This window comes from Mastigoproctus giganteus, chromosome 1, assembly GCF_048544385.1.
Source record: "Mastigoproctus giganteus isolate SK-2022 chromosome 1, ASM4854438v1, whole genome shotgun sequence".
Lineage (NCBI taxonomy): Eukaryota > Metazoa > Arthropoda > Arachnida > Uropygi > Thelyphonidae > Mastigoproctus > Mastigoproctus giganteus.
The window spans coordinates 265,722,923-265,741,813 of record NC_143575.1 but is presented as its reverse complement, the minus strand read 5'-3'; the positions used below and the strand labels follow the sequence as shown (position 1 = coordinate 265,741,813).

General features: G+C 36.5%; 1 protein-coding gene across 1 annotated transcript; it reads left to right on the top strand.

The window, feature by feature from the left end:
* Window positions 1–11,890: 11,890 nt before the first annotated feature.
* Window positions 11,891–13,130, top strand: LOC150091932 (uncharacterized). Its single transcript, XM_090370325.1, has one exon. The coding sequence runs from the start codon at window positions 11,976–11,978 to the stop codon at window positions 13,128–13,130; it is 1,155 nt and encodes a 384-aa protein (XP_090226451.1). The 5' UTR covers window positions 11,891–11,975.
* Window positions 13,131–18,891: the final 5,761 nt, after the last annotated feature.

Here is an 18,891-nt window from a genome sequence, read left to right as displayed (position 1 = left end):
GTAAGGCTTCAGTTGTACAAATTATGTCTCAAGACTGTACCAGAGATGTGTTATGATTGAGGTGTTTATGGATTTCAATGGATTGAGCAGGTTCAATGCTGATGAAACTCTTCCTGCTACTTTGACTACAAATATGAGGATGGCATAAATTCAAATTTAGGAAGGAGTGTTGCCGGCTAGATGTGCTGGTAGTGGTAAAATTTTTAGGAGCATCAGCGACTGAGGCCATGTTGCTCCGTATATAGTGTTTGTAAATTGTATGTTCTATGGTCGATTTTCTGTTTACTAGATGAAAACCCCAAGTTTCCTGGAGAAAAAACCATGCTACCCTCACCTAACTCACCATGTTCTGAAAAGGGGCCCATAAAAATTCCTCGTGTTATCGATAAGACTCCAGCTGAAGTCTTTTTCACCCGGTGTGGAGAGGAAGAAGTAGGGGAATTTGTCCTCAGCCAGCGGGTAATTGATTGTTGGAACAAACTGCCATTTCCTGTTATGAATGTTGGTGGTTTAATAAATGCATGGAAGAACAAGACAAACAGTAGAAGGGGACAGACAGATTATGTGGAAGGGGTTTTTTTTTTGCTCATGTGTAAGCTTGCCTTCTATTATCATTTGCCACTACTAATACTAAACTGCTCGTCAAAAAATTAACAGCACAGAAAACGTGTAACTCTTGCAACTACCGCCGAACAGGGACAATATTTGGTATGGTGGTGTATCATAGAATAACGATGAAATTAGGATACAGAGAAAATTTGGACGGGTATAAAGGACATTTATAGGGGTTGTATAAGAATTACCAAAGAGATCACATTATAGAAGTCAATAAATGATGATTGCAAATATGGTCATTCTTCTAGCACATCAGTTTGCCGCATGATACCCTCCAACGGCAAAACAGGCTTGACAGCGATGAACCATGATCGAAATGAGGGCCGTCTATGGGATAGGATTTGTGGCAACAAATCCCATTTTTCCACCAACGCAGACCTTAGCTCACCAAGTGACCGAAGAGTTCACTATCGCCGTGCAGTACGATGTCCAAGAGCGTTGCACACGTGTTTGATCGAATTTAAGTATGGTGATCGTGCTGGCCAGAGCAGTTGTCGGATATCTTCAGTTTCAAGATAACCTCTACCATCTCGAGTCTGGGTGCGAGGTTAGCCTGTGCGGACATTGTACCTTACAGCTCTTCAAACAGAGAAGTTTTTCCTGATTTATTTTCTGCTTTATTAGTTTAAATTGTCATATTAACTTATTTTCTAGAGTACCTTTATATTCCTAGTTACGATACTTAGTTTAAAGTTTAACTTAGACAGAGATTTTGTAGATATTACTTAGTATCGGTAACGGTATCAAATCCACGTGTCACAAACCAAATTTTTTTTTTAACCAAATTTAGTCGATTTATTAACCAACTGTTATATCAAATTATCTTCTATAAGTAGATTATAGACCTAGTCAGGATCCTTAGTTTATTCTAAATTGAGATAGCGAGATTTGGAAGCTAATCAATACTTACAAGTCCATAGAAATACCGTTCCTGAATTCCCGCCATTTTTACACGATAGCATAAGCTTAGTGTCGTATAGTGCATAATATAATATTGTCAATTAATCAGTAAATCTATTAATCTTGATAAACTTTATTGTCAATTAAATTGTACTTTTAACTCTATATATATATATATATATATAACGACTTAATCGTAACAAATAATTAATACATAACTATAGTGGTGCACGTGATACGGAAGTTGTATAAAGGGAACTCGTAGAAAACACTAGATACCAAAAAATATATATATATAACATAACTGTTTTGGGATATAACTTAAGGATTTAATTTTTGTTTTGAATTTTATTGAATTAAATCGGAATCATGACTCTGACCAGAGCAGCAAAGCAAAAGGCTCAAGCTAATGGGAGTGCTGTGGTTCAGGGGAGAACTGAGGGGTGCAGTTGCCCTCTGAATCACAGTCTATTAAAATGCACTGTTTGCTTGATGTTTGCGGAGCAGTCGGGTACGGGACATGATACTGCCAAGGGGGATGTCTTTGTGTGTGCACGATGTAAGGAGTGCAAGGAAATCAGGCGACAACTCAGCGTTGTTATGGGCCTTTATGAGAGCTTGAAGGACAGGGTGGATGCCCTCGAAGGTAATAAATTGAGGGGCCCATCAAGCTCTCAGCTGCCCACATCAACGCCAGAGCTTGCACTTGGTCATCAGGCAACACAGAAGCAGCCCCCTAGGCAGAATGCGCTGGTCCCACAGGAACTAGTAGTTGTTGGTGACTCTATTGTCAGGGAAACGGGGAACATACTTTGTAAAAAGGATAGGTGGAATAGGACCAGGGTATGTCTGCCAGGGGCAAAGGTTGATGACGTTGTAGAGCGGATATCATCTTTTAAGGGCACAAAAGGTGATATAGTTGTACACGTTGGCACTAATGATATTAAGAGTAGGAGACCGGCGGAATTACTTAGCAAGTACAGGTCACTGTTGAAAAAAAGCCGTGAATTAGGGTTGAACTTGAAAGTGTCTGCAATTCTGCCCAGACACGATAGGAGGGAGTATATGATGAGAGCCTTGTCGATCAATTCGGCCCTGGAGGGATTGTGTAAGGCTCAAGGGGTAGAATTTTTTTCAGCCTGGACTGTACTTGTTAACAGGAGAGATTGCTTCTTCAGGGATGGGATACACTTAAATAGAAAGGGTGCAAGAATTTTGCTGATGCTGTCGAGGCAGTGTTAGGTGGGTCGGAAAACTGCTAGTTGGGGGGGATACAAGGACTAATAGATTAACAGTAGCCAGTGGCAGAGGTGGAAGTGATTCTTGCACTGCTTCTATTGAAATGAGCAGAAGTCTGAAAAACAAGATGCAGGATATTTCAGAGACTGCTGGTAGTCATTGCGGTACAAGTAAACACATGGGTTGTGTTAGAGTAGCTAAGAATAGAAACAGGTGCATGTATACCTGCGTGTACACCAGTGCTAGGAGTTTGGTAAATAAATTTGATGAATTTGAGGTATTGCTCAAAACATCAAAGGCAGATATTGTTGGGATATCAGAGACGTGGTGTCACACAGATATAAGTAATGCGGAACTGGAATTTGGGGAATACAATGTGTATAGAAAGGATAGACAGGACAGGAGGGGAGGAGGGGTTATGCTATTAATTAAGAAACACATAAAGTCCAAGGAAGTGAAGCCAGTCGACATCGATGGACAGGGCAGTGTCGAGTCAGTTTGGTGTGACATAAGCATAGGGAAATCAAAATTGAGTAGGAGTGTGCTATAGGCCTAATGACTCTGATGAGCATAATAAGATATTGTACAGGGAAATAGAGTGGGCCAGTAAATCAGAGAGTCTTATAATGGGGGACTTTAATTTCCCAGATATTGACTGGAATTTGTGGATTGGTCACTCGCACACTAGCAAGGCTTTTGTGGATTTATTGGATGATTGTTTTCTACATCAGCATGTTCGTGAGGCAACAAGAGGGAGCAATACTCTTGATCTGATTATCAGTAGTGATTCTTCATGCATTAAGAACCTGCAGATAAATGAACCACTAGGTGGCAGTGATCACAGTGTGTTGAAGTGGGATTTACTCAAGGAGGTAACTACCATCAGAGGTAAAGGGAAGGGTTTTTGTTTTCGTAAAGGCGACTATGATGGTCTGAGACAGTATTTAAATTCTATACAGTGGGACCAACTGATGATGTTACCAACAGCAAACTCAAAATGGGAAGCATTCAAGGAACTAATCTTGGAGGCTACCAGGCTTTACATACCAACTAAGAAATATTGTTCAAGGTTTAGGCCTAAATGGTTGTCAGATGAACTAATGAGACATGTGGCAGAGAAGAAAAATGCATGGGATACATACAAATTAATGGGTGACATGGAAGCCTATGATAGATATAAGTTGGTCTGTAACCAAGTCACAAAGGAGATTAGGCAGGCAAAGGCAGACGATGAAAAATCCTTGGCAAAGGATGCAAAGAAAAACAGAAAAGAGTTTTTACACACTTGAACTCGAAAAGGAAAGGGATGAATCAGATTGGTCCACTGGATATTGATGGTTCAACAGTTGAGGATCCTGCTCAGGTGGCTAACAATCTAAACGAGTATTTTGCATCTACATTCACGCATGAGGAGTTATTCAGGAAGGAGAATGATGTAGGTAAAGTAAACATTGGCAGTGAGCTGGATGATTTTGTAATAACTGAGAGGAAAGTGGAGGAGAGATTGTTGAGGATAAACATAAAAAAGGCACCTGGGGTGGATGGGATCTATCCAGTTATATTAAAGGAGGCAGCAAAGGAAGTATGCAAACCCCTAGCCATAATTATGAGAGCTTCTTTGGACTCAGGGGAGGTACCCATAGACTGGAGATGTGCAAATGTAACCCCAATTCACAAAGGAGGATCAAAGGCTGACACAAGTAATTATAGACCTGTTAGTTTAACTTCTGTTCCAGGTAAATTAATGGAGGCACTGGTTAAAGAAGCACTGCAGGATCATCTAGACAAGAATTCAGTTATAGCTCAGACGCAGCATGGTTTTGTTAAGGGCAGGTCTTGCCTGACCAATTTGATTGGATACTATGATGTAGTCACAAAAGAACTGGATGCAGGGAATAACTTTGATATTATATATTTGGATCTTAGAAAGGCTTTTGATACTGTTGCACATGGAAGACTGCTGCACAAATTGGAGCAGTGTGGCATTGGAGGCAAGTTGCTGCTATGGATAAAGGGGTGGTTGAGGGGGAGAAGACAGAGAGTGGTAATCAATGGACACTGCTCATCGTGGACTAATGTTATTAGTGGAGTCCCTCAGGGTTCAGTATTGGGGCCTTTATTGTTTTCTGTATTTATAAATGATATTGATGATGGTATATCAGGCTTAATGTCCAAGTTTGCAGACGATACGAAGGTTGGCAGGGTTGTCAAGGACACTACTGACACTATGCTGCTGCAACAGGATTTGGAAAGGTTGAGCAGATGGGCTTCGAGGTGGCAAATGAAGTTTAACATTGACAAATGTAAAGTACTACATATGGGAAACAGCAACCCCAGAGCAACGTATCAACTCTGTGGTACTACACTGACAGTGGTAGAGAATGAAAGGGACCTGGGGGTGGTGGTGCAGGCAGATATGAAGTTCTCTGAGCAGTGCAGACGAGCTGCAAGAGTAGCTCATGGTGTATTGTCAATGATATATAGGAAATTTTCTAGCAGGGATAAGGAGGTGATTATTCCCTTGTATAAGGCAATGGTAAGGCCACATCTTGAGTACTGTATACAGGTCTGGAGGCCTCATTTCAAGAAGGATGTAGAGCTGCTGGAACGGGTACAGAGAAGGGCAACAAGATTAGTAAATGGAACAAAGGGTTGCTCTTACGAAGAAAGGCTTAAATTTTGCAAATTACAGAGTTTGGAGACTAGGCACCGGCGAGGTGATCTGATAGAGGTGTATAAGGCTTTGAATGGTTTGAGCATGCTCAATGCCAATGGGATTCTTCATCTTTCTCAGAATAATCACCTCAGAGGGCATAAATTCAAACTGAGGAAGGACGGATGTCGGATAGATGTGCGGAAATTTGCCTTTGGCCAGCGGGTGGTTGGTTGGTGGAACCGACTTCCATCACTTGTTGAAGTTGATAGCCTAAACAAATTTAAAGCTCAACTGGACAGGTATTTCGAACGAACGGAGGGGTGAAATGGGAGTGGGTTTTTTTTTTTTTTTTTTTTGGCTGATGCTGAATAAGCTTGCTTTCTTGCATCATATGCCTCTGCTAATGCTAATGCTAATGCTAATCTCAGCTTGTCGTGCATAGTAAAAAAATCTGGGCCAACTGTACCCTTAAAAAAGGGGCAAAATACGTCCGAATGACGTGGGTGCCACGAATATGGATGCGAATGGTTACAGCTTGGAAAATCAGATACTGATGGTGGGATAAGCCATGGAGGTAGACAGATATAAGCCACCACCCATCGATTCTCACGAGATGTGTGAAAATGAAGTCTGCGCGAGTAGCACAGTGGTATCGTCACCGTCCTCCCCACACCGGGTGGAAAAGGCCCAGGTTCGAATCCCGTCGATGACGCGAAGAACTTCAATGGGCTTTTTTCACTCCGTGGCTAAGTTAGTCAGTCTCAGGCGCAGATAGCAAGGTTTTTTCCCAGAAACTAGGGTTTTTTCGTCCAGAAAACAGGCAAATCGACCAGAGAACACACGTAATTTACAGACAAAATAAATATACGGGTAGATGTAATCATTTACGGGGGGAGGCCTAATATCATAATTTGTGTGAAAATGAAAATTAAAATTCGTATCGAGAGTGCCTAGGTCACAAAAGTGACATAGGCACTCTCGCTATACATGGAATGACGACAAGTGCTGACGACAAGTAACCATTGAAGAAAGTGGGACGGCAACACAACCTCGAGATGGATCGATCACTAATGCGAATAGGGGGTAGGTCAGAATTGGCATGAATGATATCAAGTTCATTACGACTGGCGTTTTTTTATCTATCCAATAGTGTTGTCTTCTTGCACCAGCTTTCTTCACCTCCAAGTGATTGGAGCAACTCCAACTAAACAAATACTGATAAATGTCCTGGTGAAGCCAGTAGGCTCTCTTAAGGGTTAGGAGTAACTACTAAACCACTATAAATAACTACTCAACCACATAAAATGCAGCAAGTTGTCTTATTCAATTTCAGAAACAGAAAAGAAATGAATACGGGTATGACAGCATCTTATACGTAGTTATTACTGTATTATTATTATTATTCTAGTAGAGTTTTAAGAGCATCAACAACTAAGGCCATATTCCTCCGTGTATTTTGTCTGTAAATTGCATGTGTGCTGTGATCGATTTTTGTTTGCTGGATGAATAACCCTTTTTTTTTTTTGGAGAAAAAAACCACTGTACCTCGCCTGGGACCGACTATCTGAGCCGTCTTGTGAAAAAGGCCTATAACAATTCTTCACGTCATTAACGGAACTCGAACTCAGATCTTTTCCACCAGCTGTGAGGAGGACGGCGATTACGCCAACTGTTTTACCCACATGGGCACTTATACGTGTGTTTACATGTAGAACGTAGGAACCATACTTACCTGGCACTGGGGCTCGCTTTGATCAAAATACCTGGAAAACCTGCAGTCACAAGTAGCCTAAATGAATCATATAAGTTAATGGGAGCGGATACAATAACAGCATGTGAGCACGAACTATCGCTTCTCGTTGTTAATCTGCCAGCAAGCCTGCTGATTGGCCATAGTCTATTCGCCCTCGTGGGTAGCACAGTTGGTAGAATCGCTATCTTTCCCACACCGGGTGTAAAAGACCTGAGTTCGAGTCCTGTCGATGACATGAGGAATTTTAATGGGCCTTTTTCACAACCTGGCTGAGTTAGTTGGTGTCAGGCGAGGACAGCGTGGTTTTTCTCCCGGAAACTCCGGTTTTTCGTCCATCAAAACAGAAAATCGACCACAGAACACACGCAATGTATTATTATTATTATTAGCTATATTATAGTGCAAAGAAGTCTGAGGCTTATGCTGCACCACCAAGAAAGAGAAGAATGATGATAACCAGCTCAGGACCCCTGGGTGTGCCAAGCCCATACTCTTCAGATGTGAGCCCCTGGGGTAGATTACAGTATACACAGAGCAATATGGCCTTAGTCACTGATGCTCCTAAAACTCCACCACAACAACTACTATTGTCTGTTCTCAGTGGAAGTACAGGAGATATCACTGAACTGAATAAGTATTTGCCTAAAAGCCAGAGGTTCGCACTTCTGGGTTTTAATTATTAGATATAAAAACAGGAGTTCACGGTGACTAAAAAGATACTTGTAAGGAAGAAATTTTAAGCATGGATAATGAAATTTTAATTTCAAACATTTATGGGTTTATGCAAAATGTGCAATATGGGTTAAAAGTGTGAAACCGTATTCAAACAAGAATACTGTGCATGAATGCTGGCAAAAAAATATTAATATCGTTAAATATTAATATCGTTTGATATTAATATCTTTAATGATTATTTCAAGTAAAAAAATTATATATAAATTTCCCTTCCATTTTGAAGCAAATGTGATATTGTTTATATTATATGCTCTTTTAGAATGTAATGTGCAATACTGTTTAAAGCTGTATCATGTACTAGAATGTTATCTAAAAATGATTTGTTTGTATATACTGTAATAATATTTCTTGACTAAAAACATTCCTTGACCACAACAGGGTACCTGCCCACGCATCCACTGATGAGTAAGCCAACAAGCTTCGAAACGGTGCCTTCTGGGTGGTGGTATCAGCCGAGAATAAGTAACATTGATCTTCTATACTGGTGAGCATTACTTATTCAAAGCAGTTCAATACCTGGGCAACTCGCTTTGAAAGTATTCACAATATGAGATATAATTAAATGATGCATGCATACTACCTGGGTAGTAAAAATGAGGAAAGTGCATTACCCATGTATAAACAACCTTTTTGCGTGTATCTGTTGTGTATCTTGTTATTAATAAAAAAAAAGAAAAGAAAAAAAAAAAAAGAAGAAAAAAACATATATATATATATATATATATATATATATATACAGTATATATCAGTGGTTTTATATAGTCACGTGACTGACTGCGCAAGCGCAGCTGCACGTTTCGTCGTTATAGGTTGAATATTCATTTCGCGCTCCCATACACAATGTATAATGTTTGAGTTTTGTGACTGCGCTTAATTTGAAGGCAAAATTGCAAACATTATTACCAAATTCAACAAGAATTTCTATTTTTGTGAGGTATGCATAAACTTTCATTGATATCGGCGGTTTTACAACATATTAGCAATATACAGTGGCACACCCAGAATTTGTTTTGGGGGGATGGATGATTTAATTTTCCATAGCTTTTACAAGCGTAGGCATGTGACCTCACAATTATATAATATAAAACAAAATTATTCATGTGGAGTTTATTCTCCTAAAGCTCCTGCACCCCCGCCCATAAATATATGTGATGTGTCATTATTTGGGCTTCACAATGCATTTAACTATAAAGGGCTTACAGCTGTGGTGAAACTACCACACCACCGGGTACGCTACCTTGGAGGGGTGGTATAGTTGTTAACTTAAGTAGCTAGTACTGTGTAATTGAAAACAGAACGAAAAAAAAAATATATATATATAATAATAATAATAATAAAAGCAACAGTAATCGTTACATGCACCATTTTGGAAGTCTGGGACCCCAGGTTCGCCCTTAAAATTCATCCGATTTTGGATTTAGGTAGGCACGTGTTTGAAGGATAGACCAATGACGTGGTTAGCGGTTTTTTTTATTTATTTATTTTTGTTGTTGTTTGGTTTATGCTGTACAAAATTTCTTCCATGCATCATTTACCGTATGCTAGGACTATCTGCTCATCGTTTTCATATCGTGTTAGTTTTTTTTTTTTTTTTTTTTTTACTTGCATAAAATGAGTAGCCTATTCCACACAAGTTATTTTAAAAAGTTAACTTGGGTAATTATATCACCATGCTAGGACTATCTGCTTATCATTTTAATGATCACATATGTTTTTTTGTTAACTTGTGTAATTATATAATTACCTGTCCATGCTGCTTTCTATGAAGCACAGATATTAGTTATTTGTATGATAACATTGCTCACAGAATGCTAAATATTTGTTATATAAGGAGGTACATTCAAAAAGTTCCCAGATTAACAAAACGATCAAAATATTCCTACTGGACTAAACCTATTGGTATTGCTTGCTCTAGGAGTCATCCAAATCACCTTACATCCTCTGCTTTGCTAGCTATTACAGGAGGAAGTCCATGTAGTGTATATGTAGGATATGAGCATAACCAAATTATTAGGAGTTATTAATCATTCATTTATATCATTTGAATAATATAATGGAATGATTTGTTGTAAAGGATTTGTTGGAATGAATGTTATGTAAAGGAGCTAAGGTATATTCTTGCTATTTGTATGTCATTTCACTTTAGTCAGCAGAATGCACCATCCGCCACTGTGAAGAAATTTTCCTTGCGATTTTCATAATTTAAAAAAGAATTAGACAAATGATTAGTCCCCAGCTGGCTGGAATGTCAAGGTCTTTACTATTACTAATGACCTTGCATAACTTGTTTTCCTTTATCTATTAGGGTATTTTGTAATTCTGGAGACACCTAATGCTTTTGATATTTTACTCACTCAACCTTTCAAAGTGCACAGTTAAATATTAGTTGTATGCTGGGTACCTTTGTTTACAATATAATGATGTTCTCTTCTCCATTATAAGCTCTGTCCTGTGGCAAGTCTGAATTTCATGTTGTATGGTAATACGAGAGTGCACAACAAGCTGAACTCTTGATTTACTCTTTTTCCTTGTTTGGAATATTGTTTTAAATCTTTTGATATAATGTTTGCTCAGATTATGTCAGCGAAATTATTCTTGTGAGAATGAAGTCCCTTGATTCTGACACCATCCTAAATTGTCATCCTTTAGTTAAATCATAGTTTTTAAATAAATATGCTGTTTGTTCAAGATAAAAATATGGCATATTGCAATTTATCCAAATCTCCAGCTTCATTTTCTGCCTATACTAAAGTACATAACAGTTGTAGACCAGTTATTAATCAATCCATAGTCTATTTTGAAAAGGCTAAGAATAGGAAACTTTTTGAAAGGGTAGTTGAGTTGATCCAGTCTGTTTTCCAAAGCTGTTGGCTGCATCATCTCTTAAGGGCTAATGACCCTCCTATGTGTAACCAGTGTGACACCATTTTAACCACGAAGCCCTTGTTTATTAAATGTCAGTATTTTACTCATGCCTGCTGTAACTTCAGTTTACCTCAGTCTAACACAAGGAGGTTTGCCACTGACAGTGATGATGGTAAATTTTTCCTACCATATCAAACATTCTGATCTTTTCCTCCCTTTATCTTCCAGCAGAAGGACAGCAAAAGAATCTTAATAATCATTATGTATTCTTGAGGTCCTGATGGCATTTTTCCAGTTATTCTTAAAACTTGTGCTCACAATTGATTCCTGTTTTCTGTCACCTTTATTCCACCAATTGCATGGAAACTTGCTCATACCTAGCCAATTCTTAAAAATGATTGCAAATCCTTTCTTTCAGCTTTCTCCAAAGTAACGAAAAAGCCCATCAATTGCTAACTCTTGCACTCATTATCTTGAAAACCTTCCATCTGATGATCAGCTGCCAACATGGCTCCTTTCCTTGTTGATCTGGACAATATCTTGATTTGTGTTACTCCATGTTTTGATTAATTTTATGGAAAAGTTTGTATCAGTTCAAGCAGTTGTTCTGGGCATCTAGGGCTTCCAACAACCTTTAGGTTAACAAAACTGTTTTGTAACACTTCACCGAAGGAAATATTAAGGTAAGCAGAATTACACATTTGGTGGGGGGGTATCATTCCAAGAACTTCTTGAATGTACTACATGGTATAGTTTTTATCCTATAGGAAATATCTCTGATCAGAAATTGTTTTCCTTATAGGTGAAATTGTTTGTGATGCCAGGATTATTTTGCAACCAGAATTAAAAAATGCCAGAATAAAAACATTTGGAAGTAGTGGCAGAATGTCAGTATAAACCACATACATAGAAGATATGTGTAGGAAATGAAAACGCATTTATTTCTATCTATATAATTTTCCATATATCCGTGCATGATTATTGAAATTAATACAGCCTTTTTAAAAAATAATCTTCTGTTAAAACATTTATCTAGCAGTTTAGAAAAATTCTTTATTCGGTAAGCTAGTAGATGAGAATGCATGAAGAGAGGAATTTATTGTGGCAATGGCAATTACTAATAATGATTAAAAATTATTACATTCATAAGAACCAGAATTGTTCTTGATAAAAATATTTTTTATACTAGAAACAGGAAAAGGTTATTTGAATATGTCAATTCATGAGTCATACATAAGACTTGATGATGAAAAAAAAGCTTTTATTTGTGATAAGTGCGGAAAGACATTTTCAGATTTATCACCTTTCAAGAGACACAAAAGAAGTCACGTAAATGGGAAACCGTTTGTATGTGAAACATGTGGCAAGTCATTTGCATATTCATCAAAGCTCCAAGTACACAAAAGAAGTCATGCCAGAGAGAGACCTTTTGTGTGCGAAATATGTGGAACATCTTTTTCACACTCTTCGAGCCTCAATGAACACCAAAGAATTCATACAAATGGGAAAGCTTTTATGTGTGAAACTTGCGGAAGGTCATTTGCGTATTCATCACAGCTCGAAGTGCATAAAAGAAGTCACACTAAGGAGAAACCATTTGCATGTGAAACGTGCGGAGCAGCTTTTGTACGATCATCGACTCTCAAAGAGCACCAAATAATTCATACAAATGAGAAAGCCTTTTTGTGTAATATTTGTTTCAAAACCTTCTCCTATTCGCACAGTTTGAGTAAACACATACGAATTCACACCAGAGAGCCTTTTAGCTGTGAAATATGTGGTGCATCATTTTTACGATCAACTGAATTCAGAAGGCACAAAAAAATTCACACAGATGGGAAACGTTTTATGTGTGAAACGTGTGGCAAGTTATTTTTAAAATTAGCACATCTGAAAGCACATGAAAGAAGTCACACTAAAGAGAAACCTTTTACTTGTGAAACGTGTGGAAAATCATATACAAATTCATCTCATCTCAAAATACATGAAAGAAGTCACACTAACGAGAAACCCTTTACTTGTGAAATATGTGGAAAATCATTTGCCCAGTCACCACATCTAAAAGAACACCTGAGGATTCACACAAATGAGAAACCTTACACTTGTGAAACGTGTGGAAAATCATTTGCACATTCCCCACATCTAAAAGAACACCAGAGAATCCACACGAATGAGAAACCTTTCAGCTGTGAAATTTGTGGCAAGGCTTTTTCACGTTCGTATACTTTGAGTAAACATATTCAAGTTCATACCAAAGAGAGACCTTTCAGTTGCGAAATTTGTGGAAAAGCTTTTTCCCGTGCATATACATTGAGTAAACACATTCAAGTGCACAACAAAGGGAAACCTTTTATCAGCAAAATGTGAAATATTGTTGCTAAAAGATATGTTAAATGCAATTTAAACTTTCAAATTTGAGTTTTTGCATTACATTGTATTAGAATTGAATTTAGAAATGTAATAAAACTAACTAATATTGACAGGGCCAAAGTGTTTCAAATAGTTATGCAGCTATTTTAATTAAAGAACATTTTCGGTTGTTTAAAACATGCCCAGTATTTTATAGATTTTAGTAAATTCGTGAAAAACTAATTTATTGGGAGCAGATTATTAGCGATTATAATTTATTTATGCTTTAGATATTTTTTAAAATATAGAATGAAATTATTTCATAAATGAAACCAGAAATTAAAATTATGATAAAATATTGTAAAAATTTATAAAAATATTGTTACTTAAATTTCTAAGAAATTGTTACTTCTCGTTTTTTTTGTTTAAGAAATTGTTACTTCTCGTTTTTTTGTTTGTTATTTTTTCTTTTTTCATTTTTTTCTTTCTTCTTTGTTAGTATCTTCTACATTTAATTATTTATGTATTCTTAGTTTAATCAATTCTGAATCTGAATTCCATAGAATTTCAGCTTTTGAGAGCAACTTGATTCTCAAGCACAGTCTCCTCTTCTGATTTTAAAATCTGCTTTTGTGCTGTCGTCTATTATAAACTACTACAATTTAAAAATATTAGATAAAAGATGGGAGCACTTTGTGGAAAAAATCAGTCAGTCCTCGGATAGTAGTGCTAGTAGTAATAGAGGCATGTGATGCAAGAAAGCAAATGCAAGCTTATGCAGCATCAGCCAAAAAAAAAAAAAAAAAAAAAAAACCCCAATTTCACATATCCATTCCCTCTAAAAGTTTGTCCAGTTCCTCCTTGAATTTATTTAAGCTATCAACTTCCACAATGACAGATGGAAGTTTGTTCCAGCAATTAACCACCTGCTGGCTAAAGGCAAATTTCCGTATGTCTATTCTACAACTGTCTTTCTTCAGTTTGAATTTATGCCCCCTCAGGTTTGTAATATGAACAAGCAGAAGAATCCTATCAGAATTCAGCTTGCTCAACCCATTCAAGGCCTTATACACCTCAATCAGATCACCTTGCAGGTGTCAAGTCTCCAGTTTCTGCAATTTGCAGAACTTAAGCCTTTCATTGTAAGAGGACCCCTTCGTTCCCCCTCACCAATCTTGTTGCCCTTCTCTGTACATGCTTAAGCAACTCAACATCCTTCCTAAAATGAGGCCTCCAGACCTGTACGCAGTACTCAAGGCGTGGCCTGACCATTGCCTTATACAAAGGGATAATCACCTCCTTTTCCCTACTAGCAAAATTTTTGTATATCATTAACAGTACTCCATGACCTGCTCTAGCAGCTGATCTGCATTCCTCAGAAAAATTTATATCTGACTGCACAATTACTCCCAGGTCTTTTTCATTTTCTACCACCCTAAGTAGTAGTAGTAGTACCACACAGTTGGTACGTTTCTCTGGGGTTACTTCTACCTATGGAGTACTTTGCATTTGTCAATGTTAAACTTTAGTTGTCACTTTTCAGCCCATCTGCCCAAATTTTCTAGATCCTGTTGCAGTAGCACACATTATTTGAAACAACCTTGAGAAACACACAGGCATATATATATATGTGTGTACTCCTTTGTGTCCACACATGAAAAGCGTGTGTATTTATTCTTGGAAAGGTTAATATAGTTTTTGTTCTTTTTTTCACAAACAGTTTTTCACTACACCTTAATATACTAAACAGTTTTTAGTATATTAAGGTGTAGGAGTAGTCCTACACCTTAATATACTAAAACCTCACAAATTTAGACTGCTTTTTTTAGGTATATATCTTAATTTTGCAGAACAGAATTTAATGGTAAAATTCTAAACCTTGTTTTCGCAATGGTTTCACTGCTACTTTGCTAAGGTAAAACTATTCAGATAGGAAAACTTAAATGGAGATTAAAACTAATATTTTCATTTGGCATTTTTTTTTTTCAAGCATTGTTTTGCTGCCGGATAACTTGTACAACCCTCCACTGAAATTTTATCAAGTAATAATGATAAATTCCTATTTGGCTCTAAACTTTATTGAAGGAAACAATGGAAAAATTAAGTGTAATTATTAGACAATATTTCTTATTTAGATGGTGGTGAAAATGAGGCCTGATATCAGGAAAGTGAAGAAGTAAAAGATAACCCATCAGAGTGCAAAGGATTGATTTTTCCTGTGTGAAATTCTGAATTGCAATTCTGAAATTCTGCAAGCATTTGAAAAATCAGCAAAAAATTATTCAAAATTGTTTTCACTTTTCTGATGCCACTTTATTTTCAAACTTTTCTGAACACAACTATGAAAAATATATTTTTTACATTAAAAACATATTTTTAATTAATTTTTAAAATTGAAACTCTCTTTAGATTTGTTGGTAAGCGATATGCAAATTGAAAAACCTGTATGTTTAAGCAACCTTGAAATATGAAGTGCATGCTTCAACAGTTTGATTCCAGATGACAATTCAATGTTACAAAGCCAGAGAGAGTGTTACTGATTGGAGGAGGCTACATTAGTAAAGCCAGCTTGCTGTCAATATTTAATGAAAGTTCATGACAGTGTCTCTCAAGTGCATATAATTAGGTTTAACTTAATTCATGAATTTTTTCCTAATTATGCAATAATTAACTTGGATTTCAGGAATTTTCAGTGGAGAAATCAATGAAAATGTTTTCAAGAGCTGTTATTATGAATTTCAGCTGTGTGGACAGAGTAGGTGAAACATGAATTGCTGAATTGGTATGTGAGGTCTCATCAGTCCTAGGCAACTGATGGGTTAAATTACATGAAACTAGAAGTTACTTTAGTAACCTTTTTAAATTTACTTATTCAGATGAGGAAATCAAAATGTATTTTTACACTATGTGAGAAATGGAAGTTACTCAACTGAAAGTTTTCGGTTGAGTAACTATTTATTTACTATTTTTAATCAACTGAAAGTTTTCGGTTGAGTAACTATTTATTTACTATTTTTAATCAACCGAAAGTTTTCTGTTGAGTAACTATTTATTTACTATTTCTACTCAACTGAAAGTTTTCTGTTGAGTAACTATTTATTTACTGTTTCTTCAAAAATATAATATTTATTCAGTCAGCATCTGAATAAATTTATAATTCTATGAACTTGTTTTTATGACTTGTTTTTATTACTTTAAAATATTTCCATGTAATTATTTGCTATAATTCAGACCTCCTGCCCCATTAGTTTGAATTACTGAGTTTTTATTATATTCGCCTAATTTTATTGCTTGTTTCTTCTTCTCAGATCCATTATGAAATTCCACATTTATTTTATTGCTGGTACAATTTTTTTCTTTTATTTTTGAACCATTCTAGATAATTTTCATACACTTAAATACACTACTGTAATCACTGTCTCACCTTGGTGTAAAGAGACAACAACAGCTTATGATGAAAATATTATGGAAATGGTGATTTATCATAACTAAAAATGTAATAACTGTTTGGTTTTGTATTTAATTATTAAATGTAAAAAAAAAAATAAAGTTGTATATATAAATAGTGATTAAAAAATTAAATCATTTCAAAAAATACATAATTTGTGTTAAGCTTTTAAAAATACAATTGTTTGCAGCCTGCTTCACTAGGAGAACCAATGTGACCAGCAACCTTCAGCAAATTTCATCTGTTTTTGCCCTTAGCCAAAAAAAAAAAAAAAAGTTAATGCCCTAGTTCTGTAACAGTACTGAAAATATCACTTGTAACTTATAAAATACTTTTGTGCCAGATTTATTTGTTTTCTTTCTTTGACTGTTTCATGTTTTCTTCTAATATTGATTTTATTCTTGTATGCAAATAGAATTAGTAAGTTTCATAATTTTAGAAAAACACGATAGTATTCTTCCTGTCTCTGGACACATGTGAAAAAGATTTCTTCACAGTAATATAAAAAGTTTTATGTCACATTCAGCAGGTTACTGAGTATGATTTGGATTGAACAATAACACTAGCCAACATGGTTTTTACCTCCAAGAACTTAAATGCGTTTTTTTTAACCAATTTTTATGTATAGATTTCGAAAATCACCATGATAGTTTCACATCATGTTGCAGTTGTTAAATATAGAGGAAGTTAAGTTTTACTCAAATATGCCAATTTCACATAATCTAGCTAGTAATATATGACATACTGATTTATTTTAACAGATATAAGCTAATTCTCTTAATTTTAGCAATCGATTAGGTCTTGGTTTTCTTGTGATAAACATAATCAGACTTCCACCTATAGTCTTGGGTTCAAATTCCAATGCAACAATTTATAATTTGAAGAGAGCATACGGCATTTTTGGTGAGAGTTGACAAGATGTTGACTATCAGCCAGTAAGTTCAAGTAGTGAGGTACATTTAAATCAAATAAGATGAGTTGAATGATTTGGTTTAAGACTTTAAATTTGCTGAAAGAACAAGCTGAACTGTTAGGTTCTAGGTTACAGCAGTGGAATATACTTGCAGCAGGAACAAAGGTTTCAGTCTTTCGAAAAAGACATGAAAGGTTTTCGAAATATTTTTCTGTGCAGGACAGTATGCGTTTTTGCAAGACATTATTGGACTTCTGAAAGAACTGGGTGTCAGGCATAAGTCAGACGAATGGTGTTTATTCATGGATGCCTGAAAATTATGCTTAAAAGCAGTTTTGCTTCATAATGGCAATGAATTTCCATCAGTTCCTGTGTTTCATTCAGTTATACTTAAATAAGTCATGAAAGCATGTATAAGGTTCTATATACTATAAAATACCAGGATTATGGTTGGAACGTATGCAGTGATCTTAAGGTTATTGGTTTGCAGGAGGGTTTCACAAAATATTGTTGTTTTTTGTGTTTGTGGGACAGCTGTGTGACAAGAACATTATGCTGTGCAACATTGGGATAAGCGGGAGGAGTTGATACAAGGACAATGTAATGTAAAATATATTCCTTCAGTGCAATCAAACGATTCTTCTTCCACCCCTGCACATCAAACTTGGATTAATGAAAAATTTCGTAAAGGGACTAGATGAAGAAGGATTTGCATACTTGAGATGTGTTTCCTAATTTAATGTATGCCAAACTTAAGGAAGGAATTTTTGTAGGAACCCAAATTAGGAAACTCCCGAAAGATGTGTTCGAAACCCAGTTGAAGTAGGTTGAATTGGCAGCTTGGCAGTCATTTAAGGCTGTAGTACATGGTTTTTTGGGTATGAAACGTTATCTAATTTACTCAAGTGCTACGAAAACACTGCGCCTCCGTAGCCAGGTGGACAGGAGCAGCACTGCGTAGCACACGCTTCTTGATTAGACCGGGGTTCGAGCCCGTAACCACCAAATACGGAGGATACAGAAAGGTCGGGGAATGACCACCGCATATCCCTGGAGCAATATGGCCTTAGTTGCTAATGCTCCTAAAAACCAAATAAAAAAATAGCAGCTACAAAAACATGGACCGTCGAATGTCATTGACATTCAACAGCCCGTGTTTTTGTAGCACTTGAGTCTTGGATATCCCCCCCCCCCCCCCAGAAATCTGGGAGACATGAGTGATGAACAAGGGGAGTGGTTTCATCAAGATATTTCCGTGGAAAGGTGGTACCAAGATCGCTGGGATCCTGTAATATGAAGTTATAGAGAACTTATATTTCTTTACACTTGTATTACAAACTTTAATTATACGTACTGTATATATCCCTTTATTTTAACATTAAACATCGGTACATCTTTTGATGTAGACATGATCGACT